The following is a 22,860-nucleotide window of genomic DNA, read 5'->3' as shown; positions in this document are numbered from 1 at the left end:
AAAAATAAATATGAATGAAAGAACTATGCACTGTCTGCCAATGTGAAGGTTGTCGTCATGTCCCAGTTTCAAACTAGGGGAAGCATATAGATAACAAGATGTTTTTTCTATCGAGCTTGAGGTGACCACCGGTAAACAGCACCTTAATTTCTAACCCAACTTGTTAACGGCAGTAAATTGCAGTATAACTATATGGCCAGAGTTGGTGTGTGGTGAAGTAGTCAAGGATTAAAAAGCTTTCACAACTGAAAATTCTGGAAAGTTATAACTAGAATAAAAAATAATTATTTAAAACAAGAATTCCAAATTATTTCAGGAGGATCATGAAAATATTGATAACAACTTACAGCTGTCCTCTCACTTCCACCACTCAAAGGATTTAGAAATAATTCTTTTTACGAAAATCAAAAAATTTGTAATGTTAACACAAAAATAAAAATCATCGCATCCCATAATTTTTTTCACAATTACATTGAGTATCATGGAAATAAAAACACAAAGAATTTAATAAACAATTTATAAATAGGTTTTTTTCTTAAAAATTCATCTACAGAATACAAAAAGAATGCTGCAGAGCCTATTTATAAAAATGGATGAAGTTAGACAAAGTAAGCAGCCAATTGAGCCATTTTGTCCTTAGGCTTACTTTTGCCTCTGCCTTTGGATCGCCCACCTCTTCCTCTACCTCGACCACGCCCTCTACCAGGGTTCCGAAACTGCATCCTGTTTTTCATTGCTTGTTGCTGATCCACAAGAGCAGAAAAACGACTATCACAAAATATGCATCCGGTGGCTTCTGTGCAAGTGCCCCCTAGTTTTGTCTTCTCCTGTAAGGACGATAAATAAAACCATCCATAAATCAATTACAGTCATAATTTGAAATTGAAAAAACATTAATACTAATCATCATTTGTTGAACCCTTTCAGACCCTGGTGCCATAAATGTGCGGGTTTCTTCTTCTCAATGCAGAATTTTTTTTCTTTTTACCTTAGGAAATTAAGCCCGAACTATTTTTCCCATTTATATCCTTTTATTATCCATTTTGATTTCTAATTCAAAACGGATTGTGTACGTTTTGAATTAGAAACATGGTGTATATGAACTTTGGGGGCTTTCATCAGAGAGTGGCACATAAAGTTGAACTTTGGGGGGTTTAAGATGGCTTCCAGCAGAAAGTGCCTCCAAGTAAAGTGTGTGAGATTACATAAAATTTAGTAATAAAATTCTGGAAAAAATTGTATGTGAAGATGAATATACCCTGCATCCTTTTGGTTGAAAAAAATTTGAACAAAGTGAATTATTTCTTCACAAAAAATTGAAAATTTGAAAAAGGAAAATTTGCTGACATTTATTTTTTATGCATTTTTGATAATCAAAAATGGAAACACATTTTGAAAATTCCAAAAAAAAATGAATGCTCGAGTCTGAAAGGGTTAATATGCATAATAAGCTGTCAGAGTTACAAATGAAGTGTCTGATTGTATTTCAACAATGAAACATGGCATAATGGCCCAAAAGAATTGTAGTAAGGTCATAGCTATAAAGTCTATAAAAGACAGCATACCCATAAAGATAATTTTATTTTCCCATATCCAGCCTAAACATTATAGTGGCTAAACATTTAATCTATGAAATATTTTTCTCAACTAAAAGTTACATAAACGTTCCAAGTTACGAAGATTTTCAACAGCTGGCTGATGTGAAGATGAATTCAGGAAAGAAAGAAAATTCAACTGCCCGCAGTGAATTGAAACTATGTCCTCTTACTTGCCGGGTATGCTTCCTAGACCACTAGACTACAAAGGCAACAAATCTCAATCTATCCTTAGAGCTCATGTGCACTGAATGGGACCATACATGGGTGGTCTCGTTCAGTGCATTAAAGCTCTAAGGAAAGATTGAGAGTTGTTGCCTTTGTAGTCTAGTGCGCTCACCCAGCAATTGAGAGGATGTGGGTTTAACTCCCCACAAGGGCAGTTGAACTTTCTCAAATTCATCTTCACATCAGCCAGCTGTTGAAAACCTTCATACGGATAGCGGAGCATGACATCATCTTTGGAAGTTCCAAGTTCAATTTTCTTTTATGAATTACATTAATTCAATGAGATTGAATCATTTGCATTCCTACTTTTGATTGCAAATGGGATAAGCAGCCTTAGCCATATTTGAAATCAAAATCCCCATTTATGAAATAAGATTTAAAGACAGAATACAAATCAAGAAAAATGCACACCCTTTTATATTCTACTAGGATCAACTGACTCCCACAATCTTTGCAAGTGTCATCTTCACTTTCACAAACAATAACTTTGCTGGCATCTTCAAAAAGATGAACAATCACATCACACCTATTGAAATATAATAGAAAAACTTTCAAGCTAAATTCCGAAAATTCTTCAGAAAAATCACACTATAAAAATAAGTCATAAAACCAGTAAACTCTTATTTGCATATGTTTCTACCTACTTATTGCAAGAAAGTTTCCACTTTGGGCCTGATCCAGGGTCTAATACAAGAACACCCCCATCACACACTGAACAGTTAGCAACTCCTGTACTGACCAAGGAATATGCGCAAGTCGGATGTGTGCATGAATTACAACCAGCTAATTTCTTCATGTCTCTGAAGGGAGGGTTATTGTAGCAGTAAGGACAGAAAATATAACTCTGTTAAAGAAAAAAGAATTGAAAATTATATAAATTACCAATTCTCTTGATACAGTGAATAACAATGTGAAAACACTAAAAATTCCAGTGAAATAAAATATTTCAACAAAGATAATGAAATTATTGAAAAGAGCTGTTACCTTTCCTTTGGAGCCACCAGTCCATTGAAGCAATTCAAAATCATCTAAAGGACATTTCAGCTCCCTGAAGATCCTTATACTTCCATTCTGAGGAACATTTAATGTTTCATCACATGTCGAACAATGCAAACGAGAGGGTTTTGTTGCTATTAGCTTCATGTATCGTCTGCATTTGCCACACCTAAAAAAAATTTCAGCTTATTAGAACAAAGGTAGCCAGATAGATCATGCAATCAGGGATGTTATAATTTAAAATCAACAAAGATGCATAAATTCATAAATAAATTTCATACTTCAGAGTTATATTTGAAACTCTTCGACATATATTTTTCCCCCAGTCAATTCAAGTTGGTTCTGGGGCATTCATTTATAGCAGTTTTATATTGCTGTAATGTTAATTTTGTTGGTAATTTTTAAAAATATATCGGTCTTTAATTATAGCATCTATAAAAAAAATCAATTTATTTTTACTCTCTAGAAAGAACAATTTTGAAAACTTTTCAATTTCGAACTGAGATTTATCACGTTATACATATTATTTTCAGAAATCTGACAACATAAATACATAAGGGTTCATTCATAAACTAAGAAAGCACATTCTAGTATGTACCAATTCATTAGAAACTCTGCATGCAGGGGAATGTGTACAAGGTTTCATGAATGGTTAGTAGTATAATGGTTAAGTATACAGGGTAACCTGTAAGTGCTAGCACAGACTTTATTTTATCAACTCTCCATACGAAAAAAAATAGTTTTACCTGCATTTAACATTGTTCTCTCCAAAATTTCCTCAGTTTTCCGAATTCGAATATCTCTGTGAATATTGCACTAAGAAACATGGATTTCTTTGGCATCAGGAGAGAGAGGACAACAACTTTATAACTGGAAGTTAGAGCACAGGGAAGACCATGTAGAAATTTAGATTTTTTATTTTGTAACACTGTATTCCAAACTGTCTCCCCCAAAACTGGTACAGGGTAATTTTTGAATGGCTATTGAACATTATTTGAACTGGAATCGGGAATCATACCTCTATGATGGATGGTTGATGAGATAAAGGGGTCGTGCAAGCACTTGCCGGACATAGTATACATGCAGGGTGTTACCTTGAAGTGGTGACAAACTCAGAGGGGGTGATATCAGGCATCAAAAACAACAAAAATTGCCATAGAACATGGTTTAGCAAACCATCTTTAGTCCGTGAAAATCACAAGAAATACTTTTGAAGGGTGTAGCGATGAGTGGGATAAAAAGGCCAATAAGTAGAAAAAAAATTATTTGACAGCATGACTCCAACAGACCTTCGCAGCCACAACTTTGAATAACCTTTGTAATCACTTCTCACCTACTTTCTGATATTGACAGCTGTATTGTAATCATGCTGTCAATGTTTTTCTACTTATTTTTTATTAGCCTTTTTGTCCCACTTAACATTACACCCTTCATAAGTATTTTTGCTATTTTCACTGACTAAACATGGTTTGTGATACCATGTTCTACGGCAATTTTTGTTCCTCTTGATGCCTAATATCACCCCTCTGAGTTTGTTGCCAATTCAAGGCAACACCCTGTATGTATAAATATTATTAATCTAAATAAATGATTCATAGCCTTTTGTATTTCATGAGCCCTTTCTGCCAATAAAATGAAGGCCATAAATCCCTGTACAGAATTGTACTTAGTATTTATTAATAATTAATGTAAAGACAATAAGTAAATTGTTCTATCACCTAAGACCTCCCCTGAAATCTCTCCAAGGACCCTTAGAGATCCATAGACCCATGGTTAAGGAACCCAAAATCTAAATCATTATACAGATTCATATAGAAAGAAGAGGTTCCTATAATTCCTGGGCAACAACTAATATTTGATATTTCATCATTTTTGTGAATTCAATCTACAAAATATGAATGTGTATAAATCATGAAATTGATTTACCGTGACTGCGGCTTGCCACTTTCTGACAGGGGACTGAAAGATGCCTCAAAAAGTTCATCCATAAGAGGGATATGCAAAACAAAATACTGGAATTTCAACCGAAATACAGTGATGGTATGATGTAGTACAGAATGGAAGTCCTCTTTTCCTAAGGCAATAAGACTAAGTTGCTTTTCTACAGCTGCTCTCATAGTAGGAAGAACAAGGTCAACGTCAATCTAAAAATTAAAAGAAAGAAATAAAAGAGAACCAGAGTAAAACATTAAATTAATTTATGTACCATATGGTAACAGAATTAATCCGTAACAGTTCATTATTGTACTAGAATTTTAACACAGAGTTTTCCAACCAATGTTCCGTGAAGATGGGACAGATGGGTCTGCAGGCAACTTAGAAAAATTAATTCTAAAATAAAATGTAAGTTATTCAATGGTGTGCAACAAATAGTCGCATGGGTTCAAACAAAATATTACACCCGGGCTTGAAAAATAACAGAAGTATCAATGGCAGAACAATTTTTTTAGGAGCCAAGAATTCCCCCCGCCCATCCCAAGAAAAAAAGGCCTAAAAATGTTTCTTTCAACTTTCTCAGAACAGTGACCCTCTTCTCTTTTATGTTGGTATATGTTGATAAAATTACAAAAATTTTGTGATATATTTTCAGACTCGAACTTAGTAATCTATAGACAATTGATACCCTAAATTTTCTATGTGATAGATGATCTATCACATAGAAAATTTAAGGTACCAATACCAATTTTTTAATTGCCATGGCGGCCTGGTGTCTGCGATTTGTCAAGCCCTGTATTAGATCATATACTTGTTCTATCAAATTGTTTTGGAAATAAAATTAGTCTGTGGGTTGAGAAAGGCTGATCTAAATGACTGGATATAAAAATCAAACCAAATAGAATAGAGACAAAATAAATAAATAATGATATTTCCTGAAATCTGCACACACACACCAGATGTTAACTCCACAAAATATCTCTTACTTTCTGATAACCATGTACTAAAACGATTCCCAAAGTTGTTGGTTTTAGTCTTCTTCCACTGCTCACTGTTACATAGTTCCTCTGACAAATATTATTTATATGTACTGGTATTGAGGCGTCAGTTCCTATTCCATGTTTCTCCATCAATGTAATCAGCTCAGCTTCTGTCAAATAATCAGGTGGGCAGGTCTGTTTCTCATTTAATTTTACCTGTTGAGATGGTAAAATTAACATAATTTAAAGAACCATCAAAACTAAGAGGTCACCAAACAAACCATTCAAAACTGTCTACTAAAGTCAAACTCTGTTTTAATGAATACAAGAGACCAAAAATTTGGTTTGTTATATCCTGAAGTTTACTATAGCCAATCTAATAAGAGTTGATTCGATTATAATAATACATCCATCTAATTTTCTACCAAAATAGCTATTCATTATAAGCCGAATTCGCTATTCAACATGGTTCAACTATATATGAAGGCACAATTTTCCAAGTGAAATTTGTATATGTACATACAGAATCTAATCATACATTAAATTTTCAAATACATTATTTTTTTCTCACCTCAATGACTTTGCAAATGTCTCCTCTCTTCAGATTGGGAAGTGTTTCATCATCTCCTATACCCTGCCATGACATAACTTTTGTATAACCAGGATCCAGGAGTGTCTTACCTGAACATGTGAAACTTTCTTCCCCAATCTCAAAACTGATAACTGTGTGCAAATATTTTAAATCAGGAGACAGCTGAAAAAAAAAAGTGATGATGCATTATTACTTCCGTTTTTCAAAGTATAACTACTAACATCTAATCAAAGAAAAATAAATTGCTTCGCTTTTTTTTTTAATATACAATTCAATCCGCTGTGGTGGTCGAGTGGTTATAGTGCGGACTCGTGATGCGAGGATCCGGGTTCGAACCCCACAGTGGTGGTCGGCTGAAGTTGGTTTTCTGTGGTTCCCAACTTCAAGGCGCAAATGCGAGCCGATCTCCCCGTTAAAAAGTCTCGCCACAGAGAGCAACAGTCCTACAACGGTCCTACACCCATAACACTTCACTCATAGTTAGAAAAACTGGGGACAGCACTACACATAACAAGCATTACACAGAAACAAAAACTATACGTCAGGTTGCACTACACGTACACGCACATTCCCGCATGTACCGATTCGTTGGGGGTTCGTTGGGGGGTTCCGCGGGGGGGGGGGGGTGCATTTGGGGTGTAGCAGTAGTAGGTAGGGCCTCCAAAAAATGGCTCGGGGATCCATGATGTTCTTGAGTCAGCCACCTCGTTGGGCAATTTGCCTGTTGTGGCGTCGTATTTGTATTTGTATTTGTATTTGTATTTGTATATAAATACAAATAATATATAATACAATAATATACTTTTTTATTTTATAATATACAATTTTTTTTTTTGATCATTTTTTTAGTCGCACCATGGTCATTTTTTGCACACGAGGGCTAATTAGACCGGGACCTACAATTTATCACCGATTCCGAACGGCAGGCTTGTTTTTTTTATACTCATCGAGAGGTTAGAGCACCAACCTCTCGATGGGGGACTCCCTGCGGTAGCAATTTTTTGCTGCGGTCAAGTCACCGTTTTTTTGTTGTACCCCTGTGTCAGGAAAGTTTTCTGACAAGGACGAACCGGGTATCGAACTCGCGACACCTCTAAACATCCTTCGGTACTTTAGGCGAGCATCTTATCAACCGGGCTACCGCGCCCCTTTATAATATACAAGGAATATCTTTTTCTTCTGCAATTAAAAGCTAATTTATTTCTTTTGAAGATACTACAGAGACAGCAGATATTACATAAAAAGAATTGAAAATTTATGATTTATGTATGTAACAATTATTTATTATCTATAAATGCTGTTCTATTACGAGGAATTTTTTTCCACTTTTGTTTTTTAACTCACTGTTAACTTACAAAATGATCCGTTTAACTTACAAAAAATAGCATATGAAAAAAAATATATATATAGGGTGAATGTGGCCTATTCCGCCAAATAAAAGGGGGAGGGGTGATAGATGAGCCTAATTGGAACATAAAACATTCTATCAACCTTGTCCTATCTCAAACTGTTTTTGAGTTATGGTGAATAATTGATTATAGGAGAAAAAGATTTTCAGCCTAAAAAACCCTAAAGTTGTGAAGTTTAAAGACTTACAAGCAAACTAAGCATATATTTGGAAAAAGCAGAAAACATCCTATAAAACGACACCGATTTCATCACAATATCTATATTTAATGGTGAACTGCAAGCACTGAAAGATTTGTGAAGTTAAAAACCAAATTATTGCCAAAATTTTAAATCACCAATTCTGCAGACACCCTCCTAGCTACATTTGGTGAAATTTACTAAAAACTTGTGTCTATTGCACCAGCTTCCAAGAGCCTATAATAAACTATATAAGTATTCCGGTTCAGGAGAAATTTAGCCTTTTTTTGTTCACAATACATCACTGAAATCAGCATTTCTCATAGATATTCGACAAAAATTAGAATTGGCAGTTACAGATTTTGGCAGCAATTCGATTTTGCAGAAGAGATACCATTACGTGACACCACCTCTATTAGAATATCTGTATTTAATGGTGAGCTACAAGCGCTGAGAGATTGGCGAAGTCAAAAATTAAATTCTTCCCAAAATCTACTAAAATGTCTGCTTTGACGAACAGGTAATGCATTGCAAACAAAAGGCAAAATTTCTTCTGAACCGAAACACCAATATAGATCACTATAGGCTCTTTCAAAAGAAATGGGCAAATTTTTGGTAAATTTGACCTATTTTAGCTAGAAGGGTGTTTGCAGAATCATGGATTAAACATTTTCGCTCAATTTGATTTCAAACTTTTCTTCAGTGCCTGCAGCTCGCCAATAAATCCAGATACAGACAACACTGTTTAATGTGGTCCTATTGGGACTCAGGGTTTATGGTAACAATACCAGAATAACTATATTCAAGGAAAATCTTGTTTGGAAGTACGGTGACCATACATCCCGTATGGTGAAACAGAATGTCTAGCAAACAGGTGTTAGTAAAACAGAACAACTCTGTTTTCTTTCCCACATAATTTATTGAAAAATTATTAATTGTTTTATTTTTTATTATTTTTATTCTAAAACACAGAAACTTTTTCCCATCTTTGAACTATAATCTCAAATTTTTTTTAATTCAACCATTGTGAGGCATTGGAATGGAAGCGTCACTAATTACAATACCTTTTTATAATGAGCAATACATTTCAGATGCCTTAAGAAAGTCTCTCAGAAAAATAAATTTAAATCAGGTCGATTGAAAGAAAGTGATCAGGAGAACAGGGGTTTTTCTTCTGCCTTCACTATAGGATAATAATAATATTGAGAGATGAATAATAATAATTATCGAAAAAAGAAGAGTTCCCACACAAATGGATCCCAGAGGATACTAGGGCCTGATTATGGCATTCAGGTACAGAAATGTTTATCAACAACAGAGAGGGGGCAGAGAACGCCATCTAGCCTCCTACATAGTCCTGCAACCTGATAACGATAACTTAATGGTGACAAAAAAACTTTCGACAGAAAAAAAATTTACAACATCCGAATTCCTGACAACTAAAAGCATATTTTTCTCATGTTATGATATTGGTTCATTCCGTTCTTTGGAAAAGTGATAACAATACCCAAATGATACCATTATCTGTGATTTTAATAAGTGGAATCAACTGTATTTCAATGGAAATAGTATCACCTTATAGGATTTTTTCTGCTTTTTCCATATATGTGCTTAGTTTGCAAGTAGGTCTCTCAGAAACTTCACAAATTCTGGTGTTTTCAGACTTGACGCATTTTTCTTCCATAATCAATTATCTCCCCATAACTTGAAAACAGTTCGTGATAGGACATGGTTTGTAGGGTGTTGTATGTTCCACTTGAGCTTATCTCTCACCCTCCCCCTTCATTTCGCAGAATAGGTCACGTTCACCCTGTATATGAACTTCAAATATTTACAAAATATTATGAGAAACATAATATGAAGAGAAAAAATGGAAAAATAGTAATAATGAAAACCATTCAAAACTCCAATTTGCATAGGAATTGTATACTTGAATTAAAAGCTTCAACTGAACAGAAGATGATTCATTTTTGAAACTGTTAACTTCAACAGGGCCGTAACTATGGGTTTTGCCACCCAGACCAAACATTATGTTACTGCACCCACAACTTTGAAATTCAATAATTTTATAACAGTGTTCTTTGTTTCCACCTAAACTCTGCCCTCCCCCCCCCCCCCCAGTTCCGGCCCTGACTTCAACAGTAAGTGCTGTAAACTTAGTGTTGAACTTACAGTTCCTATGAAATGCCTTGTAATATAATCATATAACTTCCATGAATCATCATCAAGTTCACTTCTAGATGCAGCTTTCATAGGGGTTATGGGTGGATGATCGCCAGAATCGTGTCCTTCCCTAATAAACACAAGAAAAAAGCTTTCAACACCAAAGTAAATAATATGGAAAATTAAAAATCAATTCAAATAATATGGAAAAATTATTTCAACTTTTATAAGGATTAAGATGGTATCTCACAGGAAGAAATTTGTATATTTCATGTTGAAATTATTATTAATTTGAGTGAGTGTACATCCTAAATACAAAAGATTGTAAAATGGGACAAAATCTTAAAGATGAAAAAAAATTTCAAAATTCAAGTTCTTAATATGAATTTTTATTGGTTTGAAGATTCTCAACCTATGATAAAAAAGAAAACATGCAACACATTTAATGCACTGTTACATAAAGAGTTGGGTCTTTTTATTTTAGAATACAGTAGGTATCAAATTCTAATACAGTAAAATTTGTTAATGAGAAAGTAGCAGTTTTATGTATAAGCAAATTAATAGGAAAATAAGCAGATGAATCATTTTATGATAGTTTGGAACTGAGGGAGAATTTTTATAAAAAGCTTATAAAATGCAATGTATTTACAAAAAAATCTCAAAGGCTTGATGATCTGTATCTAAGGATTTTGAGAGAATTCATTGATCAGTTGACTTGACTAACCCAAGGCAAAATAAAGCTTGCTCTTTTGCCCATTTGATCATAAACTTGAATAAAATTATTACAAAAAACATATCTAGAAAAGAACATGTTTACGCTAATCAGACGACAAACCTGGGTCGAACAAGAGTTCCAGAAAGCAGATCACGCACCTCAGCACCCCAATCTGAGCTCTTAGACTGCAACATCAAAGTTCCTCTGAAAGATAGAGTTAAGTTAATCACCGGCAAAAGATAACACAGATGTTGCGACAAAATAAAATTCTTAGAAAGAAAGAAAATAAATATTTTAACAAAATTGATCGTTTTTTGTTATTTTTTTCATTGTTAATTACATACATACCAAAACAAATTATACATATTAAACTGTGCCTTTCAAAAATTTAATGAACTAATCAATCACATCAACAGTCAACAAATAATAACAAATTAATGTTTTATATGATTTAGATACACATTTAGCCGAAACTACTATATGTATAATGTGCAACAACAGAAATTAATTTTTTAGTGAATACATACTTAAGATTAAAGTTGTTGGGATAATGAGTTGTCTCTGTCCTAGGGTAGCTAATGTAGCCTTGAGTGTAAAGTCTCTCTGCAATTTGCATAGCATGATGTGGTCCCATGTTAAGTCCTGAGCTAGCTACACGCATGAGTTCTACAGTGTTCAAAGCCAGAGGGCGAGGGCGACTTTTTTCTTTTTGCGAGACATTTGTTACCCTGCAATATTGAATCCATACGCTCTTCTAAACTTATTGATGAAAAAATTCTTGTGCAATATAGAAGTTAGAGTTCAAATTTTAATCAATGAATGCTTCAAGACAAAATCAAAATTTATTGTAATTAAATATTTAAAAAAATTGACTGAAAATTCTGAAAAAAAAAGACAAAATACACAAAATTACAAAACCAAACATACAGCAATGTTAAGGTAAATAAACAAAGTTATTAATAGGAATTATTCTCATTTCTTTTAAGACATGTCCGAAAGCCGGAGCAGGGATTTTTGTCCCTCGGGACAAATATAATTTCCCCCCCCCCCACAAATTTTAAAATTAGATAATTTTGCAATATGTTCTTTGTTTCCACTTAAAACTGCCGCCTGGGGCAATTGCCCCCCTAGTTCCGGCCCTGGCATGAACAACAAATTTCAAGATTAGAATTTATACTTGTATTTTTGTATCATTATCAAGTCAAGAAAAATTTAGAACTATAAATTAAAAACAAAAAATGCATAATTAAAGTAAAATGAGATAATCAGCATGCCACAAGGGAAAAAATTATTAATTATTCTTTTAGGCTGCATATCAAAACTTGTAGAATCATATGCATACTTACAAAGCTTCTTTTTTGTTTTTAGTCATGCATAAGAATAAATTAGCCACTTCATTGTCAAATGTGCGACATCTGTCCCATTCAAGAGTAAGCACTTTTTCACTTGAAGTACATACCTGAAAAAATTTATCATGAACCTAAAATTTCTGCCTCAATGCAAAGCCGTAATCCTGAATAAGCATTGCAAATCAAAAGTACAAAAAATATTGATTTTCCTTGGCTTAAATTTTATAAAAAAATATGTATTTTTATAACTAATGTAAGAATGTGTAAACAAATGACAATTTATTTGTATGAATTCACATTAAAAAAAGGGGGATCTAATTCAACATCCCCTGGTCTTCTAATTCTGTTTGAATGTAAAAGTTTCCAAGAAGAGGGATTTTGATTTTTTTTACTATTGTATGTATAAACCAATTTCAACCCTGAAAGCTCATCATCCACACGTGATTAACAAATAAAATCTGCACATTGAACGTAAATGGTGTTTACATAAAAAGTAGCACTGTTCTTACAAGTGGGAAGGTGAAAGATATTCAGTAGAGACTTTGATTCATCAAAAATTTTTCTTTGTGGTCATGAAAAAATTTATACTTACTTTCACAGAAAGAACCCAATAAGTTTCAGGTTTAAATGATGCAATCTTGTCATGGCGTTCAACACAAAAGCCAAGAGTAGGTGTCTGGCATGGTCCAAATGAAATCAAACTACTATCCAAATTTCCATACTTATTCTAAAACAAGAGACAATTTCAAATAATTTATCAAGATATTACTAAAGTTTTATCCCTTATTCAGGGCTGTAACTAGGCTTTTTGTGAGGGAAGGCAAATGTGATTTCACCATCCCCCGCCCCCCACTGCAAAGGTTAGTAGGTTAGTGATTTTATAATGGTATTTTTGTTCTTTCCTAGAATTTGGCATCCTGGGCACTGTTTTCCCTTCTGCTTCCCCCCCCCCCTTCCAGCCCTGCTTGAAAGGGATTTTTTATAAGTGAAATTATAAAGATGACTTTATTTCAGAGCAAGAGAGAGCGTGTGTGCCTACCATTCTTTCATTCTCTGCCATTCTTTTTTTAACAGTAATTAACCTGTTACATCAAATTTTCTTAGAGATAGTTATTTTTTAAGAGAATTTCACAAATGCAAATTATTTCATTCTTGTCATAATTTCCACTTTCTAAAACATAGTACTATATAATAATTAAGTTCACTGCAATAGCCCTTGCATAACTATAAAGATTATAATTTGATCACAGTTCAGAAATTTGAATTTAGTTATACAGTAACCCCTCATGTTATCACATATGTTGGGAGACAAATTTTTAACAAAAGCTCTAAAGGATATCGTATGAAATTTCTGAATGTGTGTCACAATCAAACTGAGTTTGGCACAGGGCTACTGTACAATACTTACACAATTACTGTAAGAAAATAACATAATATGTCAAGAGATAATTTTTGGACAAACTGCTTCTGCATACAATCAAAAACCTTTCTATTTTAACATATTCTTTTCATATTTTGAAATAAAGATAAATGGAAAAACTTAGTAACAAATCTAAATAACTAATAGACATGATTAATATTGATTCAAAGTTGATTGAAAAGATCAGGCTGAAGACCTGGAAAAACTTTGTCTGATATCTCGTAAATGCACATCCTATTCTAAGATCAAGTTCTTGCCGAGCATCAACACTCATAGCTTCATTTTTATTGGGCTCAATGAGATTTTGCATAGCTGTCTTGATGTCCTTATCAGTTATGGCGCTGAATTTTGCTCGATAAATTACCTAGATACAATAATAATAAAAATTGTAATATTAATTAAACACAGAATAAATCTCATTTTCAAATCAAATAATGCTGCATATATGCATGCTATAGCCAATATGTCTAGAAACTATGAGTATGAACAAGGGCCAGTTCGAGAAGTGGTCACCTAGTTCTAGGCAACTTTGCAAAGTGATCAGACTTCGAGAATAGGTTAAGGTTATAATAATGTTCTCAATTCAAAGTTGCAACATATAAAGAAAGGATTTATTGATATCACCCAACTGCTTTCAAATTAAACTTAATTTGAGAAATGAAGAAAGTTGATTTAGTTACCTGATCACTTCTTACAGAAGATATTTTCATGACTTGTGTAACAATGTCAATGACTTCAAAACAAATGTTTTCGCCTTCTTTGTCACAATCTAGCCACAGCACTAAGTAATCACAACCTCGAGCCTAAACCAGGATTAATTAAAAGGAAAAAGTACTTTTAAGAGAATTGGTAATGCGGAAAGTATAATAGAGCATAAATACAACTTTATACAGGGTGCACAGCTAACAGTATGAACCGTATTGCTGGCAAACCATTGATCCTAGAGGCATACTTCCAATTACAAAAAGTATACACATAATGTGTAGACCTCAGATAAGTCATTCATGTTGCAAGAGGTTAGATAGTTATTAAAATAAAAGAATTAACTTTTTATACGGACACCCTGTGATAAAAAACCCAATTGGAAAGTTTTGTCCTGTCTCTCCTAAGACCAGGGTTAGCAGGTTTTCGACGCATGGCAGTTTTTGATCGTTAAGTTTTAACTATGGTTTAAACTGCCACGTCAAAAACTTAAAATATTGATTTTGAATATCAAAATTCCTGTTGAAAATACAGATATTGATTGCATGTAATGTTGGAAATGTGACTGTCATACAAGAATGAATACTTTTAATATGATTGTAAAATAAGATTCTGTTCTCTACAGAATTATTTTGGACAATATATGGGTATTTTTTTTCATATAAAATATACAATTTGAATAGAGCATAACATAAAAGCTGAAAGAAAAACTATGGGACTATTTGATATTCCTCAATTCAAGATTCTTGATCTTCAAAAAGTTCTTCAATTGCTTGTATATGTGTATTGATATAAACCATCTGCTGTACTCTTTTCATAACAGATAGGTGTTTAAAAAGTTCTTTTATGCCAAAAAAAGTCATGTTGATTTCTGTTATTATTAAATTATCTAAATAATCACTGCGTGTCGCTTAAAATGATACCCTTATTATACATAATTTTAGAATATAACTAGCAGTCAAAACACTAAATTGTAGGACTAAATTGTCTTTTAATTTGGCAGTGCTAATTGCGTACAATGCTTGAGAAAAGCTCCTATAACTTATTCTGTGTGAAAAAGTAAGAATGGCAACATTGACAAGTAAGTCTGAGGTCAAAAAATCAACTCTATGATCTCCTATCACACATATTTTGAATAAACAGCTCTATTTTGCTTAGTAAATTTAACACAGGTAATGAGTAGTTTAGATAAGATGTACTATAAAATTATATATTATCTGCTCTAGACTGACTGTTGAAAAATTCAAAATTGCAAATTATATTTTATTTTAATTATTATAATAAATTAGTGTTTAAAAATAAAACGTAATACACAAAAAAGTAAGTTATCATGTTATCAAATCAACCTATATATTCAAACTATTGTCCAAAAGCATCTGTTTAGGTTTTTGATTGTTTAAACCAGTTTTTTATGCCTGCCATGTCAAAAATGCAACCCTGCCTAAGACCAACAAAAAACTTTTCACGTTCCTAAGTGTAATATTCACATAAGTATTTAATTTCAAAAACCAGAAGAAAGTTGAAAAAGAACAGCAAAAGCTAATGAACAATGCTCCAATAACCTTATTTATGCTGTTCTTTCGCACAACTTTTCACTAATTTTTGAATTCTAATATTTCTGAAAATATTATACTTAGGAACGTAAATTATTATTTTTTTTTTTTTTTGCCTCAGGAGAAATAGGGCAACAACTTTCTAATCAGATTTTTTGAAGACAGGGTGCCATATTAAAATAAAAAAATTTACTTTTTATAACTATACAATTCCTTGCAACATGAATGACGCATCTGAGTTCTACACGCTATTTGGACAATTTTTCTAATTGGAAGTATGCCTCTAGGATTAACATTTCCCCAATAAAATGCGGCAAGGGGAATCAAGTAATCATCCTGCATATCTCAACGTCTTAATGATCAGACTAGTGAAAAAAATTATTAAATTAATAATGAATTTTTCATTAATTACAAAATTCATGAATTGAAATCATATAATAAAAATTATATGGAATAAATAAAAATGAGTATGTTCCCTTTCATGTAGGCTAAGTTTTTAAAAAAAATGCAGCTTATCATTAAAGTCATGTCCTGTTTAGTATACAGTGGATCCTGCTTATAATGTTCCCTTTTAGAATGTTTTCCAGCTTAGTAAGACCTATTTTCAATGTCTTATCTTTCACTAATGCTCATCGAGATTTCCTAGACCAAGCATTTTCCAGTTTACAAAATTTTTTTCATGGCAGTTTTTTGAAAAACGTTATCAGCAGAATCCGCTTGCGCATGTAAAATTTGCGAAAATTGGTAGAAAATTAGAGATTTGTATTATGTTTATGATTATTGACCCTGGGTGATAATCAGAAACATAAATGAATCCTCCATGGATAAAAATGGCATCAGTCACGAAAACTACTTTTTGGAAAACAGGTCACAGTCTTGACAGTTTTTAGCTTTCTGCATAAATTTTGAAGCTTTACTTATGGATATCTTATATTAGACACTATCAAATAATGCTCTTTTGACATGACACCTAAAAACAAATACTGAAGCGGGAAATGTCAAGAAGTAAATAATTGTGCAAAAAAAATTAACTTATGCTCCCTTTACATGAAGCAATTTTTTATAATCAAAAATGTTTCATACTTCTACTTGTAAAAATTTTGGCATCTGCAATTTAGGATTGGCCTCTTTCTTCTCAATAGGTGCTGAAAATAACTCCGCCTAGAACACCACAAACATTACATTAAACAATGCATCAAGAAAAAAAATATTATCTTCCAATCTCAGCATTTATTAGACTGTCTTATTAATATCTCAAATTCTTGAACATCACTAATAGTTAGGGATACGTAAATTACATACATATTTACAAATTTAATGTGAGACAGATGTGATAAATGCAAAATTAACAATTTTGGCAAACATGAAAATTTGATATTTTTTGTGAAATTTCAATAATTTATACTTTTTGAAAAGAAAAAGTCGTAGTTTTTACACAGCACTTGTGAGTGCGTTTGAAAGGGAATCCACAGACATCACTACTTCCCCCCCCCCCAAGCCTTGTCCACATGTAGAATGGGGTTTGAATGGAGTGGGTGAATAGAACCTGCTTGTGTGGAAAATCTTTTTCTCCTAGTAGGAAAAGAAGAAAAAATTGGTAAATTTTCAGTTTCGTACTCCTTTCCGCATCCTCCTTTGCCATTTTGTTTTACTTCAGAATGAAAAAAAAATGTGTTTTTTTTCATTTTTTATGTAAATAGTCAACACAGCTTAAAAACATGTATTTATTTTTGCCATCGGTGGTTCATTTCGCTAGTACTTCTATAGTGATTGGTATATATTTTCTATGTTCACTAGCAATAATAGACATATCAACATGGGATGTATTCACACAATACAAACATCATTTTATGCAAGTTTTGTGAATTTTGTCTAGAAGGGCCAAAGCCGTATTAATGGTATACTTAAATTAATCTTTAATACAGCTTTTTGAGAATGGTTGAAGAGAGGTATTTTGCAGAAACATATAATCTCTACTGAACAAATGCAAAACTTTAGATTTTAAATGCTTTATTTATTTTTTTTATTTTTTTTTTTTGTTACGAAATGCAAAATTTCTGTTTCAAATTTTTCATTTTTTGCAAATGCGAAATTTCTGATTTTAACTTTTTTTTTTCCTTGCAAAATTTCCATATCTCTACTGATAGTATATATCAGGGCTGGACAAATCATGAAAAAAATCTAGGTGCTAGAAAAATTCTTTAAGTGCCAAAAAGAAATTTTACCCGTAGAAAAAGATCCAAAGTAATGCTTCCTTTGACTTTTTCAAGGCACAGTGACCCTCTTTCATGTTGGTAGATATGCTGCTATACATTCCAAACATTTTGTGGTGCTCTCAGTCGGCAATTTAGTAGCTACACTAAGAAAAGTTTAGACACGATGCCAATTTTTTAGTCGAAATGGTGAGCTGGCACCTGGGATTTGTCCAGCCTTGATCAACATAATGAAAAACTTGAGCCCTTTTATAGTTTCTTTAAATTTCAGAAGGAAGCATATTAGAGGTCTTCTCCGGAAATCAAGCTCGGGTCCCCTTGCAATCCAGGCAACCAAGCTAACCAATACACCTTAGAGACACAATTATCTCTTCCTTAAAGCATACACAGAAGCATGATGCACTGAGTAGAGACATTGCAGCCTCCTTTAACTACAGCAGTAGCCGTCTCAGATGGCGCAGTATAAAAATATATGTTTTGTAGGAAAGAGACTTTCTGGATATTAAAATGCTGGTACTTAAATATACATGCTCTACTTCATATGAACATTCCTCTAAATAAATTTCCAATGAATTGGCACATACCCGAATGTGTTGTGCGCGCATGTGTGTGTATATGCATGACTAAAATATTTATGTTGTTTTGCTTGTTTCATGCCGCAATCTGTTGTCCATACATGTCCTTCATGCTGAAGATCTGCCTGCTTTCTGTGGAGAGATTTGTTACCGTATAGTATATGCTGCTTCATGAGTATCAAGCTTGTGTGTGTTGCAAGAAAGGAAAATTTATGCCTCTATAGTATATTTGTTACAGCGCTAGCCTAGATTGCAGAAGAGCCAGGTTTCAATCCCAGGAGAAGACAATTAACATTTCTTTCTGAAGATTACCCCGCCATAATACAGTAAATGTTGCTTATTAGAATGAGGGATAATGTTATCATTTGGGTATTGTTATCCCCCACCGTCACCACATTGGTGGTCGGCTGAAATTGCTTTCCTGTGGTTTTCCAGCTTTGACACGTGAATGTGAGTCGATCTCCAATTTAAAAAGTCTCGCCCCAAAGAACAACGGGCCTACAACGGTACAATTATCCAATCATTGCACTTCACTCAAAGTTAGAAAAACTGATTGCCGATGGCAGCAGTGCACATAACAAGCATTACACAGTAACAAACTTCACATTAGACTCACAACACGTACACGCGCATTCCAACATATACCAATTCGTCAGAAATTCCACAAAGGAATGTTGACAAGGTGCATGTGTGGTTTAGTAGGGTATTCTTATCACTTTGTTGCAAAGAACAGAACAGAGCAATACCATAACATGGGAAAAAATCGTTTTTCAGGACTTCAGATAGGCTAATGCTATCGAAATTCTTTCAATAAAAGCCCATTCAGCCCATTCTGAAGTTTAACCAAACTCAATTTCTTTCCTGTAAGTTATTGTTATCAAGACTATGTAGGAGGCTAGAACGTGTTCTTCTCCCCCTCCCCCTTATTGACAAACACCTCTGTACTTAATGTCGTGATCAGTCCATATTTACGTTAGTTATTCGTACACATGTGGAGGTGTTTTTGCAATGACTTTCCTATAGCGAAGGCGGCAAACACACAATGGGAAAAAAAGCCATCCATCCCTTCAGTTCTTGGTGTCAGTTTCTTTCGGTTGACCATATTCAAGTTCCTTTTTCGGAGAGACTTTCGCAAGGGATCTATGAAACATATATTGCACATTGAAAAAAAGTATTATAATTTCTGATATACAGTTTCACTCTAACACCTTGCAATGCCTGATTAACAAAAATGCAAAACTTTAGCTTAAAGAAAAAAAAGTGGTCCCCTTTTAGAAAAGGGGGGATCGTTATATCAAGCATCAACTGTATAAAGTGGAACCTCGCTGCTACAATGCTCAACATAACAATAAATCCCTCTATAATGATATATTTTTTCAAATCTTGTTTGAAAATGTCCATACTCTAATGTTAACTCATCAACAAAGGTTGGTAAAAAAATTTGCCATTCAAAATTCTAATTTTCCCAAAAATTGGTGAAAGTGGTTCCACTCAGTATTTAAGTTTTCCGGCTTCGAGAAACGAATGTGAGCCAGTCTTCCATTTGAAAAAGTCTTTCCTCAGAGAGCAGGCAGGCCTACAACACGATACTGGCCAAACATGAAAATTCAAGCATTTCCATCTTTACTTCAGAAAATGGAAGCTAGATGGCAGCATGAACACAAAGCAAATGCAAGTCAACAGCATAAATACGTTAGGGCCAAACATACATTTAGAACACACATTCTGGCATGTGCCGATTCATTATAAATTCCGTAGAGGAATGTGTACGAGGAGCATGTTCGGTTAATTAGTATGTTTATCCTTTCTAAAAATCATAGACGTCTTTAATGGGTTAAACTGCTGCCTCCAGATATAACGATATAATCCATCTACAACTATAATTTTTCTTAGTTCGCAGAGTATTGTTACATTGAGGTTCCACTATATGCGTGTATATATGTATTGGCATCACCATCGTGCCTCTCCAGATCTTCAAGTCTACCTTCGTCTTTGGGCCATGTATATGGCTCTATGTGCGGCAGAGAAACTGACATTACAACTATCATATGTATGCAAATGCTATTGTGGTTATTTGAATAAACGAAGGGGATTCCTCACTCACCGGGTCGACTCTATCCCAGTTGTTGTATTTACCAATGAAGTCGGTGGTCATGACATGACCGCACACCGAAGTCATCTTGAAACGAGCTGGTTGCGATTTGAACATGCCGTCGTACTCGTGGACAGAGCAGGCCCCATTGAGACCCTTACGGGAGCGCGAGCTGCCATTCGAAAGGATCTGGGCCAGCGACTGAGCCAGGGAAGGTTTCTCCGCGACCATCAACACCGTCTTCATCTCGGTACGATAAATTACTGAAAATGATTGTTGTTGTTATTGTTGTCTATCCACTCGTGCAGAAGGTAGAACGATTGGTACAGCTCATAATAATAATAATCGGCAATGTTAATCCGTGGGCTGTATTAATTTGACATGGATACACCATCTTGCTCGTAATGTAAACAAACCAAACCGCCGGCCAGCGAAATAGACCAAGTCAAGTTTTTGAGCATAGGACGAGAAGTTAAATGTGTGAAGTTCTTCTCCTTCAAATAAAATTAGATCTCAGTATCAGTACTGCTGCTGCTCTCTACTAGCGTGTTTTTGAAATACGTTTGAGATGGGGGTTTTTTTCCCCCCACTAGTCTTCTATCTCGTCACTAGGTAACAGCACGGGTACTATATTTTCTTTGTTTTTATAGTTTTACTTTTGTGCAGCAGCATATTTATAGCAGCATATTTTTTTTTTCATTTTGTGTTTTTTATTGTTGTTACTCAACCCTTTTCGGCTAAGAATAGGGTTACCAGAACCAAAGACAGAAAGAAGTACACATCTGCGCACGCATCCTTAGTGACGTCCAAAGCTGCATTAAGTTAAGACGCCTTCATACAAAGCGTATCAATAAGTCTTTAATACGCTTTGCCTTCGTATGTATTAAGGAGTTCTACATAAAGTAACTTTCAAGCGGCTTTGGTGACGTCACTTGTCCCAATTTCCACAAAAGATGGCGCCACTATTTCGACCAATAAAACCGGCCACAACAATAATTCTTCCCAACTCTGAAAGCAGAAACGGAAAAAATTCTGGGAAATTCGACGGCCATTGGTGAACGCGTGTAGAGGGGGGGGGGGGCACTTATATCAATGAAGAAATATGTGTTTCAAAGTGGAGGGGAAAAAAAATTTCCCAGAAAAAATTAAAAATAATTCCGAAAACCTGAAAAGGAGGACAAAAAGGTGAATTTTCCGAAACGTATAGGAGGACGTTCGAAATGACATCAAAAAGGAGGACGGTTGGTAACCTTAACCAGGGTCATAGCGTGTCTTCTCGAGGCCCTGGGGCAAACTTCTAATTGCCCCCCCCCCCTCCTGTGCCCGATTTTTTTTTCCTTCTTCTACTACTTCGAGAGCACGGAATCAAAAGTATTCAGAAAATGGAAATTATGAAAATTCAGAATAAATGTAAGAAATAATTTCAGAATTTATGAAAGTTCAGAATAGCAGAAATAAGAAAAGAATTCAGAATTTCAACATTGAGGAATAACAATGCACAAAAAATAAAAGAAATAGCTTCAGAACAGATAAAAACTTGGAATTTATTTAAAAAAAACAATTCCAGACATGATGGAAATTCAAAATTTACGAAAGAAATAATTCTAGAATTATTCCTTCCTAGATGAAAATGCAGATTTACAGAATAGATAAAAATTCAGAATTTATGAAAGAAATTATTGTTACCGTAAATGCGCACCCTTCTCATCCCCCCCCCCCCCGAAAAACGCGGGCCTGGAGTGACCGCACCTGTCGCACACCCTTAAGGGCGGCTATGAATGGGGCCCTCCTTGAAAGGTTTGTTAAAGAGTTGCACAAATAAGTGTACATTTTTTTATGGGGGGGCCAACATTGGTCTCGGATTCCCCCTGCGCAGCGCCCCGGTCGCCCCAGCCCAGTTTCAGACCTGTTTCCAGCTCTTATGGCCTCCTTTGTACAATATTCCCCCCCCCCCCCACGTCTTATCCAAGGCCCTCTAATTGGGTCCGAATGGAATTGATCGTTTTCCACTTCAGAGAGAATTTTCCCTCTGAAATTTTCTTCATTAAATCAAAATCAATCACCAAGTTGATTCATACGTTGCATTGATATTTAATTAACCACGTGAAAAAATTATTCGTATGTATTTTCGATAAAATTCAATCGGAAGAGGTTTAAGCTTATTG

At 34.2% G+C, this 22,860-nt stretch overlaps 1 protein-coding gene across 1 annotated transcript; it reads right to left on the bottom strand.

Moving 5' to 3' along the window:
* Positions 1-503: 503 nt before the first annotated feature.
* Positions 504-21,213, bottom strand: Top3beta (DNA topoisomerase 3-beta). The gene is made up of 16 exons (XM_089255397.1): positions 20,708-21,213; positions 16,899-16,976; positions 14,241-14,363; positions 13,757-13,924; positions 12,733-12,867; positions 12,138-12,250; positions 11,319-11,519; positions 10,912-10,995; positions 10,086-10,206; positions 6,306-6,488; positions 5,741-5,950; positions 4,746-4,963; positions 2,808-2,988; positions 2,468-2,667; positions 2,235-2,349; positions 504-827 (listed from the first exon to the last, which is right to left on the bottom strand). The coding sequence occupies exons 1-16, from the start codon at positions 20,939-20,941 to the stop codon at positions 600-602; spliced, it is 2,592 nt and encodes an 863-aa protein (XP_089111523.1). The 5' UTR covers positions 20,942-21,213; the 3' UTR covers positions 504-599.
* Positions 21,214-22,860: the final 1,647 nt, after the last annotated feature.

Source organism: Pholcus phalangioides, unplaced genomic scaffold (genome assembly GCF_987345545.1).
Source record: "Pholcus phalangioides strain wild (caught in Gottingen) unplaced genomic scaffold, Ppha-v1.0 ptg000004l_1, whole genome shotgun sequence".
NCBI classification, from domain to species: domain Eukaryota; kingdom Metazoa; phylum Arthropoda; class Arachnida; order Araneae; family Pholcidae; genus Pholcus; species Pholcus phalangioides.
The sequence above is the reverse complement of the archived record's forward strand: the minus strand, read 5'-3'. Positions and strand labels throughout refer to the sequence as shown.

What these genes read in the sequence shown, in the direction of transcription:
- Top3beta (XM_089255397.1), bottom strand. Translation starts at nt 20,941, where the DNA reads ATGAAGACGGTGTTGATGGTCGCGGAGAAACCTTCCCTGGCTCAGTCG. An exon ending in TAGTACATGGTTATCAGAAA is followed by an intron (nt 4,964 to 5,740) that starts GTAAGAGATATT and finishes TTTAATTTTTAG; the next exon opens with ATTGACGTTGACCTTGTTCT. An exon ending in TGGAAACTTTCTTGCAATAA is followed by an intron (nt 2,350 to 2,467) that starts GTAGGTAGAAAC and finishes ATATTTCAATAG; the next exon opens with GTGTGATGTGATTGTTCATC.